The following is a 15,213-nucleotide window of genomic DNA, read 5'->3' as shown; positions in this document are numbered from 1 at the left end:
TTCCAGGCTGGAGGGAGGGCATGGGAAAGGGGTACGGAGTCTCCCAAGTGCTAAGTACAGTGCTCTGCACACTATAAGCTCTCAATAAATACCATTGACTGATTGATGGATTAATTTCTTTAGCTGCAGCAGCCCAGAGGAGGCAAGGTTAGCCTGATGACTGTTTGTGATGGATGGGACGTTTGAGGACCAGAGCGGGACAGTGATTTGCCCAATGACCCCCAGTTCTATTCTGTTTTCCCAAGCACTTAATACAGTGCTCTAACACTGTGAGCCTGTTGTGGGCAGGAACTGCCTCTATTTGTTGCTGAACTGTACTTCCCAAGCACTTAGTTCAGTGTTCTGCACACAGTAAGCGCTCAATAAATATGACTGACTGAATGAATAATAATTGTGGCTTTGATAAGCGCTTGCTTTGTGCCAGTAGATACAAGATGATCAGGTCGGACACAGTCCCTAACCCACATGGACTGCTCAGTCTAAGTAGGAGAGAGAACAGGGATTTTATCCCCATTTTACAGATGAGGAAACTGAGGCCCAGAGAACTGCCCAAGTTCACAGAGCAGGCAAGTAGTGGAGCTGGGACTAGAACTCAGGTCTTCTGATTCCCTTGCTCTTTCCACTAGTCCACGCTGCTTGCTCTGTGCAGAGTAAGTGTTCATTAAAGACAAATGACCGGTCGATCGATTGATAAGCCCCCTTCCCTGCTGTGATGCTTCCTGGGGAGGGAGGAGGAGGAGGAGACAAATAAGGGACACAAGGCAGAAAAGCCCCTCCAACAACACCCACCCTCATGTGCCCTGCACCTCTCAGCCCCAACTCTGCCCCCTCCTCACAACCCCTCTCGGTGGCTTCTCCAGGTTACACAGACGGAAGATGATTCTCTCTCAAAAGCGAGCCAATTCTTGTGGTTGGGGAGTGAGGGGAGTTGTAGGCCGAAGAAATTTGAGGAGCCCCTCGCTGAGGGGAAAAACAAAAAATCCTCCTGAGTTTCTCTCGCTCAGTCGGTTCCATGAAAATTCTGTCTCCTCCACCATGAGGAGAGCAATAATAATACCCTCGGTAGCACTTTTCCATCTGAGAGCTCAAAGTGCCTTCACATCTATGATCTCATTTTATCGTCACAGCATCTGTGTGAAGGTATGATTACCATCCCCCTTGGTACAAGGAACACATCCACCGTTGCAGTATTGAGGCATTGCAGTCTCTACAACAGAACTGCACCTGATTTCAACCAGTCTGCTACAGACTGTTATGGAATCTGTAAATTGTCAGCGTGTAATCACTCCCAGACTGTGAAGGATAGTTCAACATCATCAGCAGGGGGACAGAAGCAGCATGGCTGGAGAAGCAGTGTGGCTCAGTGGAAAGAGCATGGGCTTTGGAGTCAGAGGTCATGGGTTCGAATCCCGGCTCCGCCACGTCTGCTGTGTGACCTTGGGCAAGTCACTTAACTTCTCTGAGTCTCTGTTACCTCATCTGTAAAACGGGGATTACGACTGTGAGCCCCACGTGGGACAACCTGATCACCATGTATCCCCCCAGTGCTTCTAACAGTGCTTTGCACATAGTAAGTGCTTAACAAATGCCATCATCATCATTATTATATGTCTGTTTACTGTTAGTGTACGCTTCCAAGTGCTTAGTACAGTGATTTGCACACAGTAAGTGCTCAGTAAATATGACTGACTGAAGACTTCCTGAACACAGCCATCAGTGATTAAAAACTCTTCCAGCTGCACAAACATGCATGTTCCCACACTGAATCCAAGTGAGAGTTGGGCTAATAGTAATAATCATTGTGGTATTTGTTATGCACTTACTATGTGCAAGGCACTGTACTAAGTGCAGAGGTGGATACAAGCAAATCAGGTTGGACACAGTACCTGTCCCACATCTGGCTCACAGTCTCAATCCCCATTTTACAGATGAGGTAACTGAGGCACAGAGAAGTGAAGTGACTTACCCAAGGCCACACAATGGACAAGTGGCAGAGCTGGGATAAGAACCAATGACCTTCTGAGCTGCTTTTTGAGTCAGTCATGCTTTCAAAAATAAGATCCAGTCCTCATCACACCGCTACTGAAAAGCAGTCTGGCCTGAAGAATGGCTAATATACCCTTCAATTTTTTTCCTTGTTGGAGTAATGCACCCGAAACACCAATTGTAATTACCAAGCAGATGTTATGTGGTTTAACTGATGTTATCAACCGTCCTTTTACTGATGTTATCAACCGTCCCACTGAGGAAAAGCACTTGGAAAACAACAGTTATCTTAAGTCTCTAAAGGAATTTTCCTTAGTTACACTAAAGATTGATGTTTTCTGGAGTGTAAACTCATTATGGGCAGAGAATGTGCCTGCTAATTCTGTTGTACTACACTCTCCTAAGCACTTCAGTATAGTGCGCTACACAAAGTGCTCAATACAATTGGTTGATTATGAAATAATTTCCCCATTTTAATGTTCTTACATTAAATTACTACTACAGCTCAGTGGAATTACTTATAGTGCTCATTCATGTGGAGATAATACTGCTAAGCTTACCTTAACTTCCATTTCCTTCCTTTTGAAGTACTCAAACTTAAATAGAGGGACTAGTAACCAATCCAATTTTGGTTTAGATAATGACATCTATCTCTGGTTTGCTAGAGATATGTATCTGGCTCTAGACTTGAAGCTGTTGTGGGTAGGGAATATGTCTTAGCAACTCTGTTATGTTGTACTCTCCCAAGCACTTAGTACTGTGTTCTGCGCACAATAAGCACTCAACCATTGATGAAGATTCATTCATTCATTCAATCATATTTATTGAGCGCTTACTGTGTGCAGAGCACTGTACTAAGCGCTCAGGAAGTACAAGTTGGCAAAATATAGAGACGGTTCCTATCCAATGGGCTCACAGTTTAGAGTGGGGAGACAAGATGATGTTAGCAAGTTCCTTTCTGCTGTATCCAGACTGTAAGCCAACTCTGCTGTACTGTACTCTACTAACTGGTTTATTGATTATCAGTATCTATTTTCACTGCTATTTGATCATGCAGCTATAATGATTGTGCTTAGCATCATTTTTTGACACATTCTCTGGTCATTTTTTCTTTTTGATCTTGGCAATGCACTAGTGTACTTCACATGACATTCTCTGTTCACAAAACTAATTGAGAATACTAATTGGAATGTACCAGTAAAGCTATTTGCCGGCGAACGAAGCCCTTGACTGCTTTGAAGCACTTGCAGATTAAGGGGTCAGTTGTTTTCAGGCGGCTTCTTGGCATCCTGATCTTACCAAAGACTAAGCTCGAGGAGAGCAATTTTTGATGGTCACGTTTCAGGCCAAGGTTAACTGTTGCAATTTTCTCCCAACCTAGCTTTATCACACTCCTTGAGGCCTGGGAGGACAAAACAAACATTCAAAGACACTGTGACATGCACACCTCCTTCCTTAAAATTTGCTGAATCCTGTTTAGAGATCACACAACATTTTTTTTCTTCTCAGAGAATTATGTTGCTCTGGGCAATATGAAGATCCCAGACACTTTACTAAAACCTACAGACTACTTTTTAATGGTATGTGTTAGGTGCTTACTATGTGCCAGGCACTGTACTATATATACAAGATCATTAGGTTTGGGCACAGTCCATATCCTACGTGGGACTAATGCTTAATCCCCATTTTACAGATGAGGTTACTGAGGCTCAAAGAAGTGAAGTGACCTACCCAAGGTCACAGAGCTGACAAGTGGGCGATCTGGGATTAGATCCAGGGTTCTCCGAGGCCCGTGCTCTATCCACTAGGCCACGCTGCTTCTGAAAATTAAAATTAAAAAATGAAGAGCCTTGAACAACAGTATATCAAGCTCCTCCATTCAATCTTCTAAAACCTGCACTCAAAACATTGATGAACTGATTTATCCTACACAGTAGTAGTAGTAGTAATAGTTATTAAGTGATTACTGTGTACTTTGCACAGTACCAAGGGCTAGGAGAGAACACACAGGCAGGAGACTTGGTCCCTGCCCTGCATTAGACTCACAATCTAAGATGGGAAATATCATATCTAAAAATTTTCCTTCCCTCATCCCCTATGGATCCTTTGCTATCATCTATAGAGAATTACTATGTGACCGTAGATATTGGTAACTCTGATGGTCCATAGAGTTTGTCTACATGCAAAGCGTGGAGTGTGTGATTAACTCCTGAACTGGGATAGTTTGGAAAACCCACTCAGAGAATTCAGGATTTCAGGAAAAAGCAGATTCTGAGGTGTAATAATAATGATGATAATAACAATTGTATTTGTTAAGCATTTATTATGTATCTAACACTGTGATCTATCTACTAAATGCTGGGGTGGATACAGTAGATACAATAATCAGGTCAGAGAACTTACGCCCATGCAGGGCTCACAATCTAAGGGGGAGGAACAAATTCCCATTTTACAGATGAGGAAACAGACATAGAAATGTTAAGAGCACAGGCCTGGGAGTCAGAGGACCTGAGTTCCAACCCCAGATTCTCCACTTGCTTGCTGTGTGACTTTGGACAAGTCACTTTACTTCTCTGTGCCTCAATTATCACACCTGTAAAATGGGGGTAAAATGCATGTTCGCTCTACTTCTTAGTCAGCCACATGTGGGACAGAGACTTTTTCCGACATGACTGGAGTGAATTTACCCCAATGCTTGGCACTGTGCTCGGCAAAAGTGCTTAGTAAATACCACAATTATTGTTATGCTGGGCTTTACTGATGCCAGTGGTTTTGTGTCCTCTAGCATCACTAGTGCTAGTGCTTAGTGCAGTGCCTTGCACATTGTAAGTGCTTAACAAATACCATAAATCATAATTATTATTAGTGAAGCTGTCACGATTAATATTGAACCACATTTTCTAGTAAATCCATTGACCACAAAAGAACAGTTACTACAGCAATTCCTTATTATAATGCTCTTCCTCTGGTGGTTTTGCAATAGCCCTCTTTCCCTTTGTAACAATAACTGCTAGGTTTACTTTGGCTTAAGTACTTTCATTCCTCCACCTTTGAAGTTTTTGACTAACTTGATAGAAGTCATTAATGCTCATTTCAATTTAGCATTTGTAAAAAAAAATCTATTTAACATAGATAATGGCTCCTCCAATACAAGGTGCCTTTTTGCTAGTTAGGATGTGAATGATCACCCTTTGAAGATAAAGTACTGTCTTTGCAAATGGATACAAAAAAGCAGAACTCAAATCTTTCACTAATGATGTTTACGTTGCTATTTGATCTTGTAACTGTACTATGTTAAATGTCAGTTTTTACTATACTTACATTGTTTTGGTCAATTTTTTTGGACCACGGGACTGTAGTAATGCAATTTGCCCTTTCCACTTTTTTAAAAAAGTATTTGTTAAGCACTTACCATGTGCGAGGCACTATACTAAGTGCTGGGGTAGATACAGGTTAATCAGGTCCATGGGGTTCACAGTCTTAATCCCTATTTTACAGATAAGGTAACTAAGGCATAGTGAAGTAACTTGCCCAGGGTCACAGATCAAGCATTTGGCAGAGCAGGATTAAAACCCAGCTCTTCTGACACCCAGGCTCTTTCCAGTAGGCCACACTGCTTCTCACATTTACTTCCTAAAGGAAACTATAGTTCACCAAGTACTATTTGCATGGAACCAACTGGGGGCGTTGATTAGGGTATGTGAATATTAGACTTTCAGGAGAGAAGTTTTGGATTCCTAGAAAAGACCAAAGTAATGCCATGGTGTTTTCTAGTTGAATTATCATATTTTGCTCAAGTCTCCCCAGCACTGGCATTCTCAGAACTCTTATGGCTGAAGTCATTACTTTATGAAAAAAATAATTTCTTGTGGAAAAAAAATGATTTCTTATTATTTGTAGACAAAAATGGTATTGTGTTATTCCCTCTATGTGAGCTTTGTTCTACTGGAGTTTCTAATTAGCCATTCTTAGCACAAGTTATTGCTAAATGCCAGCTGGGACTGAAGAGCAAATCTCCAGCTGGCAGTAACCAGTGGTGCCTAATACTGGTTGTTCCCCCCGCCCCTCCCAATAAACAACATCCCCAAATACAAACATAATGGGGCCAAAAATTTGAGGCTGCTTCCTCCTTTCAGCAGACAGAAGAGTTTATCCATCTTCCTTCTCCATAACTGGCTGTGAAAATAATCATAAATTAGTAAAAACAGCAAAAGACTGTCCTGCAGTGTGCTATTCATGAAAAAATGCTTAGGGTAAGAAAAATTGTTTAATTTTGAATTTATGAATTCCACTTAAGGAAAAATGGTTTTTACAGGAGTGGGAAAGTTTTAAAATGATTTTAACAAACAGAATAGGGACTGGCTGAATTAAATGAATGGTTCTAAAGCTCTTCAGGGTTCATGCTGATCCATATTAATAGATCACAATAATACTCTGTTCTGTGAACTCATCCATTTTCATTTTAGGTTAAAAATCAAATGGTTTGATTTATAATGGTATAAATAGCACGTGAATTTTGCCTTTTTAATTTCATTTCAAACTTTGAGGGGGCCATAGATTTGTACTTGGTAATCTGGTTTCCTCATGAAAATGAAAATACAGATTTTTGTGATGTTTGCTAAAAATAGAGTTGATGGTAATATATTTCTGATTTGTTCTATTGGATGATTTGAACAATCAAGAGCATTTTTCCATTGCTTTTTGTGAAAACAATCTGAACGTGAAGGTATCCCTAGATAATCTTTGCCACTTGAATGGTTTACATAATCATCAGTCATAAAGACCCTGGAATTAACTGCCCAAAACAGAGACTTATGGGAGGAGGAAGGGGTACTCCTGTCCAGTCTGAGAACGCAAAACTTTTTTATTCCAAAAATCCTTACTAAAAAATTCCCAAGAAATTAGATTCATTTGATTCATTTACTATAGCCCAGTAATCAAATTTCTTCCCAATCCCACACCAAAACCCTCCACAAATATCCCCAAAACACTCATGTCCTTACTAATCTCCATACAGAGATGAAGGTAGCAGGTCACCAGCTAGGGATGGATCTGACATAGAGCCCAAAGATTCCACTTCATCTTCAAACCTATGTGTTTTTTAGGGACTGGTTTTTCTTCACTTCTACTGGAAAACTAGAAATCAGGTGAAGTTATACCCTCAGTCTCTACAAAAGTATGTTTCTTTGAGGACGGATTAACATGGAGAGTCAATGGAAGAATTAAAGCATAGCACTGCCTGCCTGGTTGTCCAACAGATGCTGCAATAATTCCGTGCGTGCTCAAGTGGAAAGTGCCAGGCTTGGTTGAAAGTTGATTCTGCTGATTGCTAAGCCACTTTCTTAAGAGAGTTTCTCACCAACAACCCCTTGCCAATATGCTCCCTTTGGCCTGGAGCATCCTCCTACTTCACACCTGACAACATCACTTTCCTCAACTTCAGAGCCTTTATTAAAATCACACCACCTCCAAAAGGCATTCCATGACCATTCCTCCTGCATTGTCTATACATTTGGATCTGTAGCCCCGAAGCACCTCATATTCACTCCACCCCCAGCCCTACAGCAGTTGTGGGCATATTCTTACACACTGTCATTTCCCTTACTGGCAATTTATTTTAATGTTAGTCTACTCACACTGTAAGCTCCTTTTTTTAAAAAAAAATGGAATTTGTTAAGCGATTACTCTGTGCTCGGGTATACTAAAGATAATCAGGTTGGACACAGTCCATGTCCCACAGGGGGCTCACAGTCTTAATCCCCATTTTACAGATGAGGTAACAGAGGCTCAGAGAAGTTAAGTGACTTGCTCAAGGTCATACAGCAGAAAGCTGGCAGAGTAGGTCCTCTTATTCCCAGGACCATGCTCCTTCCACTAGACCATGCTGCTTCACCTTACATGTATGGTTTACGTCTACCAGTTCTAAGGTTTTTATTCTCCCAAGTGCTCAGCACAGTGTCCTGCATATAGTAAGCACTCAATAAAATACCATTGCCTGATTGCCATAAGTATCACAAAATTTCAGGACATGAGAACATAAAAAAGGCATTACTTGGTCAATCTAGTCCGGCCTTCTGTGGCTGACCAAATCAACAGGATGCTTGGATTCCTTCTGGATATGCATCCTAACATTTAGGTCTGTGAGGTGTCACAACCATAGCATTTCTTTCTAAATTCCCGACATTCTAACAAGCGACTGTGAACCACTCTTCCATTAATTTATTCAAATCCCTCCAGAACTGATCTCTCCAATGTGTTCAACTTCTTCCACTATACAAATCCACACATTTACCACTCACTGCAGCTGTGACATGACTTTCAGTACTGTTTTCAGAAAGGTAACATTACTATCACATTATAAATGATGTGGCCTTTCATATAGATCAAGCAGCAAGAAAAATATTAATTTGACAGTCAAGCTTCCGCACTGTACCCTGTGAGTCAAACCAAATGAAGGCTGAAAGTGAAAACTAAATGAGAATTTCCCATGATACCAGCAGAATTTAGCTGTTTGTTGGCAGCTCCAGTGCTTTCTGTACCTAATAGTCCTTCAATAAATTCTGTTGATTAGGATGATAAATGTTGCTCCCCAGGCAGTGTGAAAAGCTCTGACATTTCATTTCTAGATACAGCAATTTACAGCTTTCTCTTACAGCATTATTTGGTCCCAAGGACACGGATACACTGGTTAAGTAGCCAATATAGAGTGATACATTACACTCTGAACCTTCAGAGTAGGCTGCTCCATCTTCTGCTACCAAAACACATTTTCTTTGTTAAAGTCACAGCCCCGGACCCATCTCCTTCAGAAAATTTTCCTCCTCCCCTCCACTCACCTTCTTGTCTTGCATCCCAATCCCAGAACTGAGAAGCAGCGTAGCCTAGTCGACAGAGCATGGGCCTGGGTGTCAGAAGAACCTGGGTTCTAGTCCCAGCTCCCTCACTTTTCTGCTGTATGAACTTGGGCAAATCACTTCACTATGCCTCAGTTCCCTCATCTGTAAAATGGGAATTAATACCATGAGCCCCACGTGAGACATTGACAATGTCCAACCTCATTAGCTTGTATCTATACCAGTGTTTAGTATGGTGACTGGCATATAGTAAGTGCTTAACAAAGACCATTAAAAAAAAAACTCACCCACATTGTAATTATGTTTCAACTTTACATTGCAAATGTACTGTTTTATATTAGTGTAAAGTTGAACACACACTCACATATACAGTGCTCTGCACAAAAATGCTTAATGTCATTAATTATAATTATGTTGCCTGCTAAGAACTTACTATGTGCCATGCACTATATTAAGCACTGGGGCAAATATTTAGTCAAGTCAAAGTCCCTGTCCTATATGGGGCACACAGTCTAAGTATCAATCAACCATATTTATTGAGGGCTTACTGTGCTTACAGTGCAAGCACTGTACTAAGCACTTGGGAGAGTACAATATATCACAGTTGTAAGGCACACTCCTTGCCCACAAGTTTAGAGTCTAGAGGGGGAAACAGATATTAATATAAATTGATTACAGATATGTGCATGAGTGTTATGGGGCTGAGGAAAGAGGTGAATAAAAGGTGCAAATCCTAGTGTAAGGCTGACATAGAATGGAATGGGAAAAAAGGAAAATGAGGGCTTAGGGAAGACCTCTTGGAGAAGTTGTGTTTTAGTAAGGCTATAAAGGTGTGGAGAGTGAACATCTGTCAGATATGAACAGGAAGGGAGTTCCAGGCCAGAGGCAGGACATACGTGTGTCACTGCTGCAAAGATTGAGTGTTAAACTGAATTCTTCATTCCCCCTCCCATATCTTCTCCTCCACCTGACTTTCCAAACTCAACTGACAACATCACCAAGTCTCTCAGACTTGGAGCCTCATGTGGACAGGGACAGATTGTACAATTTCAGGGCTTAGTAGAGTGCTTTTTTTGTCTTTTAATGGTATTTATTAAACACTTTCTATATGTCAAGCACAGTTTTGAGCACTTGGGTAGATATAAAATAATCTGGCTGAATATACCAGGGCTCACAGGAGGAAGAAGAGGAATTGAATCCCCACTTTGCAGTTGACGAAACAAGCACAGAGAAGCTAAAAATGAGTTACCCAAGGTTACACAATAGGCAAGGGGCAAAGCCAAGATAGAACCCAGGTCCTCTGATTCCCAGGCCAGTATTTTATCCACTAGGGCATGCTGCTTCTCATAAGTGGGACATAGTAAGCACTTAAATACAACTATTATTAACCTAGGCATTGTCCTTGACTCTGCAGTCTTATTTCCACTCCAATATTCAGTCTGTCACCAGTTCTGTTTGTTCTTCCTTCACAGTATTTCCAGGATCCACCCCTTCCCTTCCATTTAAATTGATACCACGCTGCTCCAAGAATTTGGCATATCCCCACTTAACCATAGTCTCTATCCCAAAGGGAGCTTGGTGTAAGTAGGAGTGAGAAAAGGTATCAAATGCCCAAAGGCCGTGGCCTAGTGGAAAGAGCACAGGCCTGGGAGGGAGGGGACCTGGGTTCTAATCCTGGCTCCATGATTTACTTGGGGTGACTCTGGGCAAGTTACTTATGTCTATGCCTCCGTTTCCTCATCTGTGAAATGGGGAAATCTGTTCTCCCTCCTAAACTATGAGCCCCATGTGGGGCAGAGACAGTGTCTGACCTGTCTTGTCTCTACCTCAGCACTTAGCACAATGCTTGGCATATAGTAAGTAGTCAACTTAATGATAATAATAATAATAATTTTGGTATTTTTTTTTAAAGATCTGACCAAGGTCACACAGCAGGAAGGTGACAGAGCAGAGATTAGAACCCAGGTCTTCTGATCTCCCTCTAATAGGCCACTGAAATAAAAGGCTCAAGGAGCAAAAAAAAAAATGCAGGCAACAGAGAAAGGGGTAGGTGCAGATACCACCATCTTTATAACTTGTTTGAAGGGAAGGCATTTTTATTTGGCCTAAAATGATCAGCTTGGTAAAACTCAAAGGGAAGAAGCTGCATTAATATTTCTAGTACAATAAAATGGATATGGGGCCACACAAAGTGTGAGCAGTACTTACTGTCTCATCTTAATTTCCATGGGAGGTAGGTCTTAGCAAACAACAGCCCATCTTTCACGAAGATCCACTATTCTACTTGTAGTGTCCCTCTCCCCTACCCGCCCCCAGCTGTACTGGGGCATAACAGAGGCTTAGTTCAGTCACTGGCTGCTTCTTTTCCTTAAATATGCCAGTTTATGACCGTTCATGTACTGTTGTTTGGAGGAATTCATGGGTTCATCTTTCTGAGACTACAGAGGCATTTTCAGCCACAAGCGACAAAATCACGGGAGCGGAAGAGGCAGTATTACCCCAGTTTGATTGGGGCCCTACTGTTCACAATTTTTCATTGGTCAGCCCAATAAAGGCCCTCAAAAATTCCAGACACCACTTAGAGAACTCTCTTCCTCCACTCCAGCACTCACACAAGGTATATGGGACAGGGGACAGACTTGCTGAAGAAACAGACACTCCGGTATAAAACCAGGCAACTGACTCCCTGAGGCCCACAGAGTTCTGGACTGCCTATTTCTCCATTACTTTGGCCTTGCGGGCCAGTAAACAATCTCAGCAGGAAAATGAACATCTATCCTAACTGACCACCATACAATAAATCTCCACTTTACAGATGAGGAAACAGAGGAACAGAAGTAACTTGCCCAAGGTGTAGGCAAGCAGCGTGGCCTAATGAATACAGCACAAGTCTGGAAGTCATAAGGACCTGGGATCTAAGCCCAGCTCTGCCACTTGTCTGCTGTATGATCCTGGGCAAGTCACTTCATATCTCTGTGCCTCAGTTTCCTCATTTGTAAAATAGGGATTGAGACTGTGAGCCCAATGTGGACAGGGACTGAGTCCAACCCTATTTGTCTATACCCACCCCAGCACCTAGTACAGTGCCTGGAACATAGTAAGCACTTAACAAATACCATAGTTATAATTCTTTATTAGATCCCACAGCAGACAAGTGGCAGAGCTGGGATTAGAACCCAGGTGTCTTGCCTTCAAGGACTGTGTTTTTTCCATTGGCCACACCCGAGCAAGGGAGGGAGGAAGGAAGGGAAGGAAATGCCAGTAATAGCAGTTGACTCTACTATTTTTTTTATTGGTTCCAAAACCAAGCACCTCCACTCACCTTTATATTATGTCAGTATAATCAAATGAATTTGATCAAAAACAACTGCTCCTTTCAAGCCAATGAAGCATCTCAAAGTAAATTTAAAAAATACAAGTGGGTTGATCTGACTCATACTGACATGAGCTTTGCAATTTATCAAAAGGCCCACAAGTTTAAGTCACTCAAACTCTAGACTGTGAGCCCACTGCTGGGTAGGGACCATCTCTATATGTTGCCAACTTGTACTTCCCAAGCACTTAGTACAGTGCTCTGCACACAGTAAGCGCTCAATAAATGATTGATTGATTGCACTGACACCATACATCAACACCTTGTATAACACAACGTGCAAAGTCTAGCTGACACACTCAACTTTTAGGTATCGCACGGTCACAGTGTGAAGGAACAACCCCTTCAAAACGATGAAATCACATAAACAGAACTCACACCCAAATTAGCCCTACTGTTCCTTCCCTCTGCCCCAGGGCCTCCCAGATCACCCGAGACCAAACCCAAAGCATTACAATCATATATTGGGTTTGCAAACCCCAATCAAAACCTGAGATCCTAGACCCCAACATGCAAAATGAGGAACTTCTTTTGTCTCCAGGGTACATGTGATTTCTAGTAGGTAATTAGTCACTTACACAATAGGACACTATTTCTCGACTGTGAGCCCACTGTTGGGTAGGGACTGTCTCTATATGTTGCCAACTTGTACTTCCCAAGCGCTTAGTACAGTGCTCTGCACACAGTAAGCACTCAATAAATACGATTGATTGATTGATTGACACCAAAGTGTTCTGCATATAGATGGCGACGAAGCAGCCAACTGTAGAGACCAACAGACAGGTCCTAAGATGTCAGGACCGAGAACAAGTGCACCTGAATTGATTCTAGTGACAGTGGTTTATGTAACAACACCTCACTCTTGCATCCCTGCTAGCCATGTTCACACTAGGGCATAGAGTGCAGTGATCTAATAGGAAGGAAGGCAGCAGCACACTGCCAAAAATCCATTTCCTAATACAAGACACTCTGGGGACTTCTGTCTATGCCTGTTTCCAGAGTTCTACTATTTACTACCACCATAAAATCCTCTTCCCATCCCTCCTACCACTTCAGACTGCTAGAAACCCCTCCGACAGTATTTCACAGAAAACAGATATTGACCACAAGTTGAATCTCGGAAATGAAGTTCTTGGATGTCAAGGGAATTACCGGAGAGTTCAGCAAAACTTACTTCTGGCAGTTGGCTGGCTGGTCTGGTTAGGATTCCTCCCACGTACACGACATTAGGCAGCGTGGGTCTCGGAAACTCCAGGGCTACATCAGTACAGAGCATCCACAGGCTGGAGCTGTGCACCAAGTCGTACATAGACCTCTCTGGCTGCAGGCTGTATTTCTGCACTATCCTCTCGTACTTTGGAAGAGCCACAAACCTGACCATCAATCGGGAAAAGAGGTAAACGCCGGTGTTTTTTATCCTCTCGAGCAAGTTCATGTGGTCTGTTAGGAGTGAGTTAAATTCAGGAACATAGGACAAGGGAGCAGGAGCCCCCACCTCAGCCGGATACCAAAGGCCGGTCGAAAAGACAGCATACTTGACCCCTAAAAGATGAGCTATGACAAACCCACACATCTCATTGGGATCCACCAGCAGCAGGTCAAACTTCTCCTTCTTCAGGCTCTGCATCAAGGCCTGGTTCCCCACCATCACATCACAGTTCTTGGAATAGTGGTCCAAAATGTCAAACAGCTCCAGGACCGTCAAGCTCCCGGAGAAAATGTTCCGCATTTTGGACTGGAGAAACGCATCTGAGGTGGTGCTGTTAAAGATTCCTGGATAGCGTTGGATTCGGTAGTGACTCGAGGCAGGGATGTTACGGCCCTCGGAGAGGAGGAACACCGTCTGATGGCCTCTCTCATGCAAGGCCGAAGCTAGAGTCATGAAAATGTACATATGGCTCTCAAACATGATAGGCGGCACGATGACAATTTTGGCAGCCTTGGCACTCCACAGGAGTAGGAGAAACAGACTGTAGGTCTTCATAGCTGAAATGACAATCAGGAAACCAGTTAAAACCGACAAGCCATCAGATTTAGAGTATTTATACATCAGTAGACCCCACATAATGATGTTATCCAAGGCTCAGACAGGCAAATGGCTTGGGGTGTTCCACCCTTCTGCTAGGAAGAACTGGAAAGGTAACAACTTGAAAAGTCTCACAAAGCATATGAGGGTAATAGAAGTGATTACTAGCCCAATTTCACAGATAACGGAAGCTCACAAAGCTCAGAGCTACCACGTGATGTGAAAAAGACAATGGGTAGCCCATCTTACCACAGAGAGGAAGAGCTCTGAATGGTCATCATCAACGGCATTTATTGAGAGATTACTGTGAGCACAGCACTGTACTAAATACTTGGGAGAGTACAACACAGAGTAGGTAGACAGATTCCCTGCCCACAATGAGCTTACTGAATGTTTCTTTACAGTCAACTAAGAATGCAAGGATTTTGGAAGGCAAAATGCTGGAAAAGGCTTGAGAAAAATTCCATTTAGATCAAACGCAATTTCCTGATTAAAAAAAAACCTTATTATACATTACCTTTTCTAACTGAAGTAGTTTCCATTGCCTATCAGCCAACACTAGCAACTTACGGAAAATCAACAGCAGGGAAATATCGAATTCTCTTGAAAACTCGTTAGCACTAGAGCTCATTTTGTTTTCAAAGAGAATTTGAAAAAGAGCCCTTTAGATACTATGACTGAATATCAATAGGATTTATTATGGACAAGAATACAAACAATAATAATGTTATTAGTATTCTGTGATAGTTAATACTTCCTATTAGTGCCACACATTGTACTAAACACAGGGGTAGATTCAAGTTAATCTGGTCAGATACAGACCCTGTTCCACATAGGAAAGAGAACAGGTGGAGAGGCAGCACGGCTTAGTGGAAAGAGCACGGGCTTGGGAGTCAGAGGATGTAGGTTCTAATCCCGCCTCCGCCACATGTCTGCTGTGTGACCCTGGGCAAGTCTCTTAACTTCTCTCTGCC

At 42.3% G+C, this 15,213-nt stretch overlaps 1 protein-coding gene across 2 annotated transcripts in view; it reads right to left on the bottom strand.

The window, feature by feature from the left end:
* The window catches only part of UGT8 (UDP glycosyltransferase 8), a 62,880-nt gene that overhangs the window by 28,588 nt on the left and 19,079 nt on the right, over positions 1-15,213 (bottom strand). For both annotated transcript variants that reach the window (XM_038755130.1, XM_038755129.1), the window contains exon 2: positions 13,388-14,199. In XM_038755130.1, the coding sequence (XP_038611058.1) occupies positions 13,388-14,197 (810 nt within the window). In that variant the 5' untranslated portion in view covers positions 14,198-14,199. The remainder of the gene's footprint in view (positions 1-13,387; positions 14,200-15,213) is intronic.

This window comes from Tachyglossus aculeatus, chromosome 12, assembly GCF_015852505.1.
Source record: "Tachyglossus aculeatus isolate mTacAcu1 chromosome 12, mTacAcu1.pri, whole genome shotgun sequence".
NCBI classification, from domain to species: Eukaryota; Metazoa; Chordata; class Mammalia; order Monotremata; family Tachyglossidae; genus Tachyglossus; species Tachyglossus aculeatus.
This window is presented reverse-complemented; position numbering and strand designations above follow the sequence as displayed.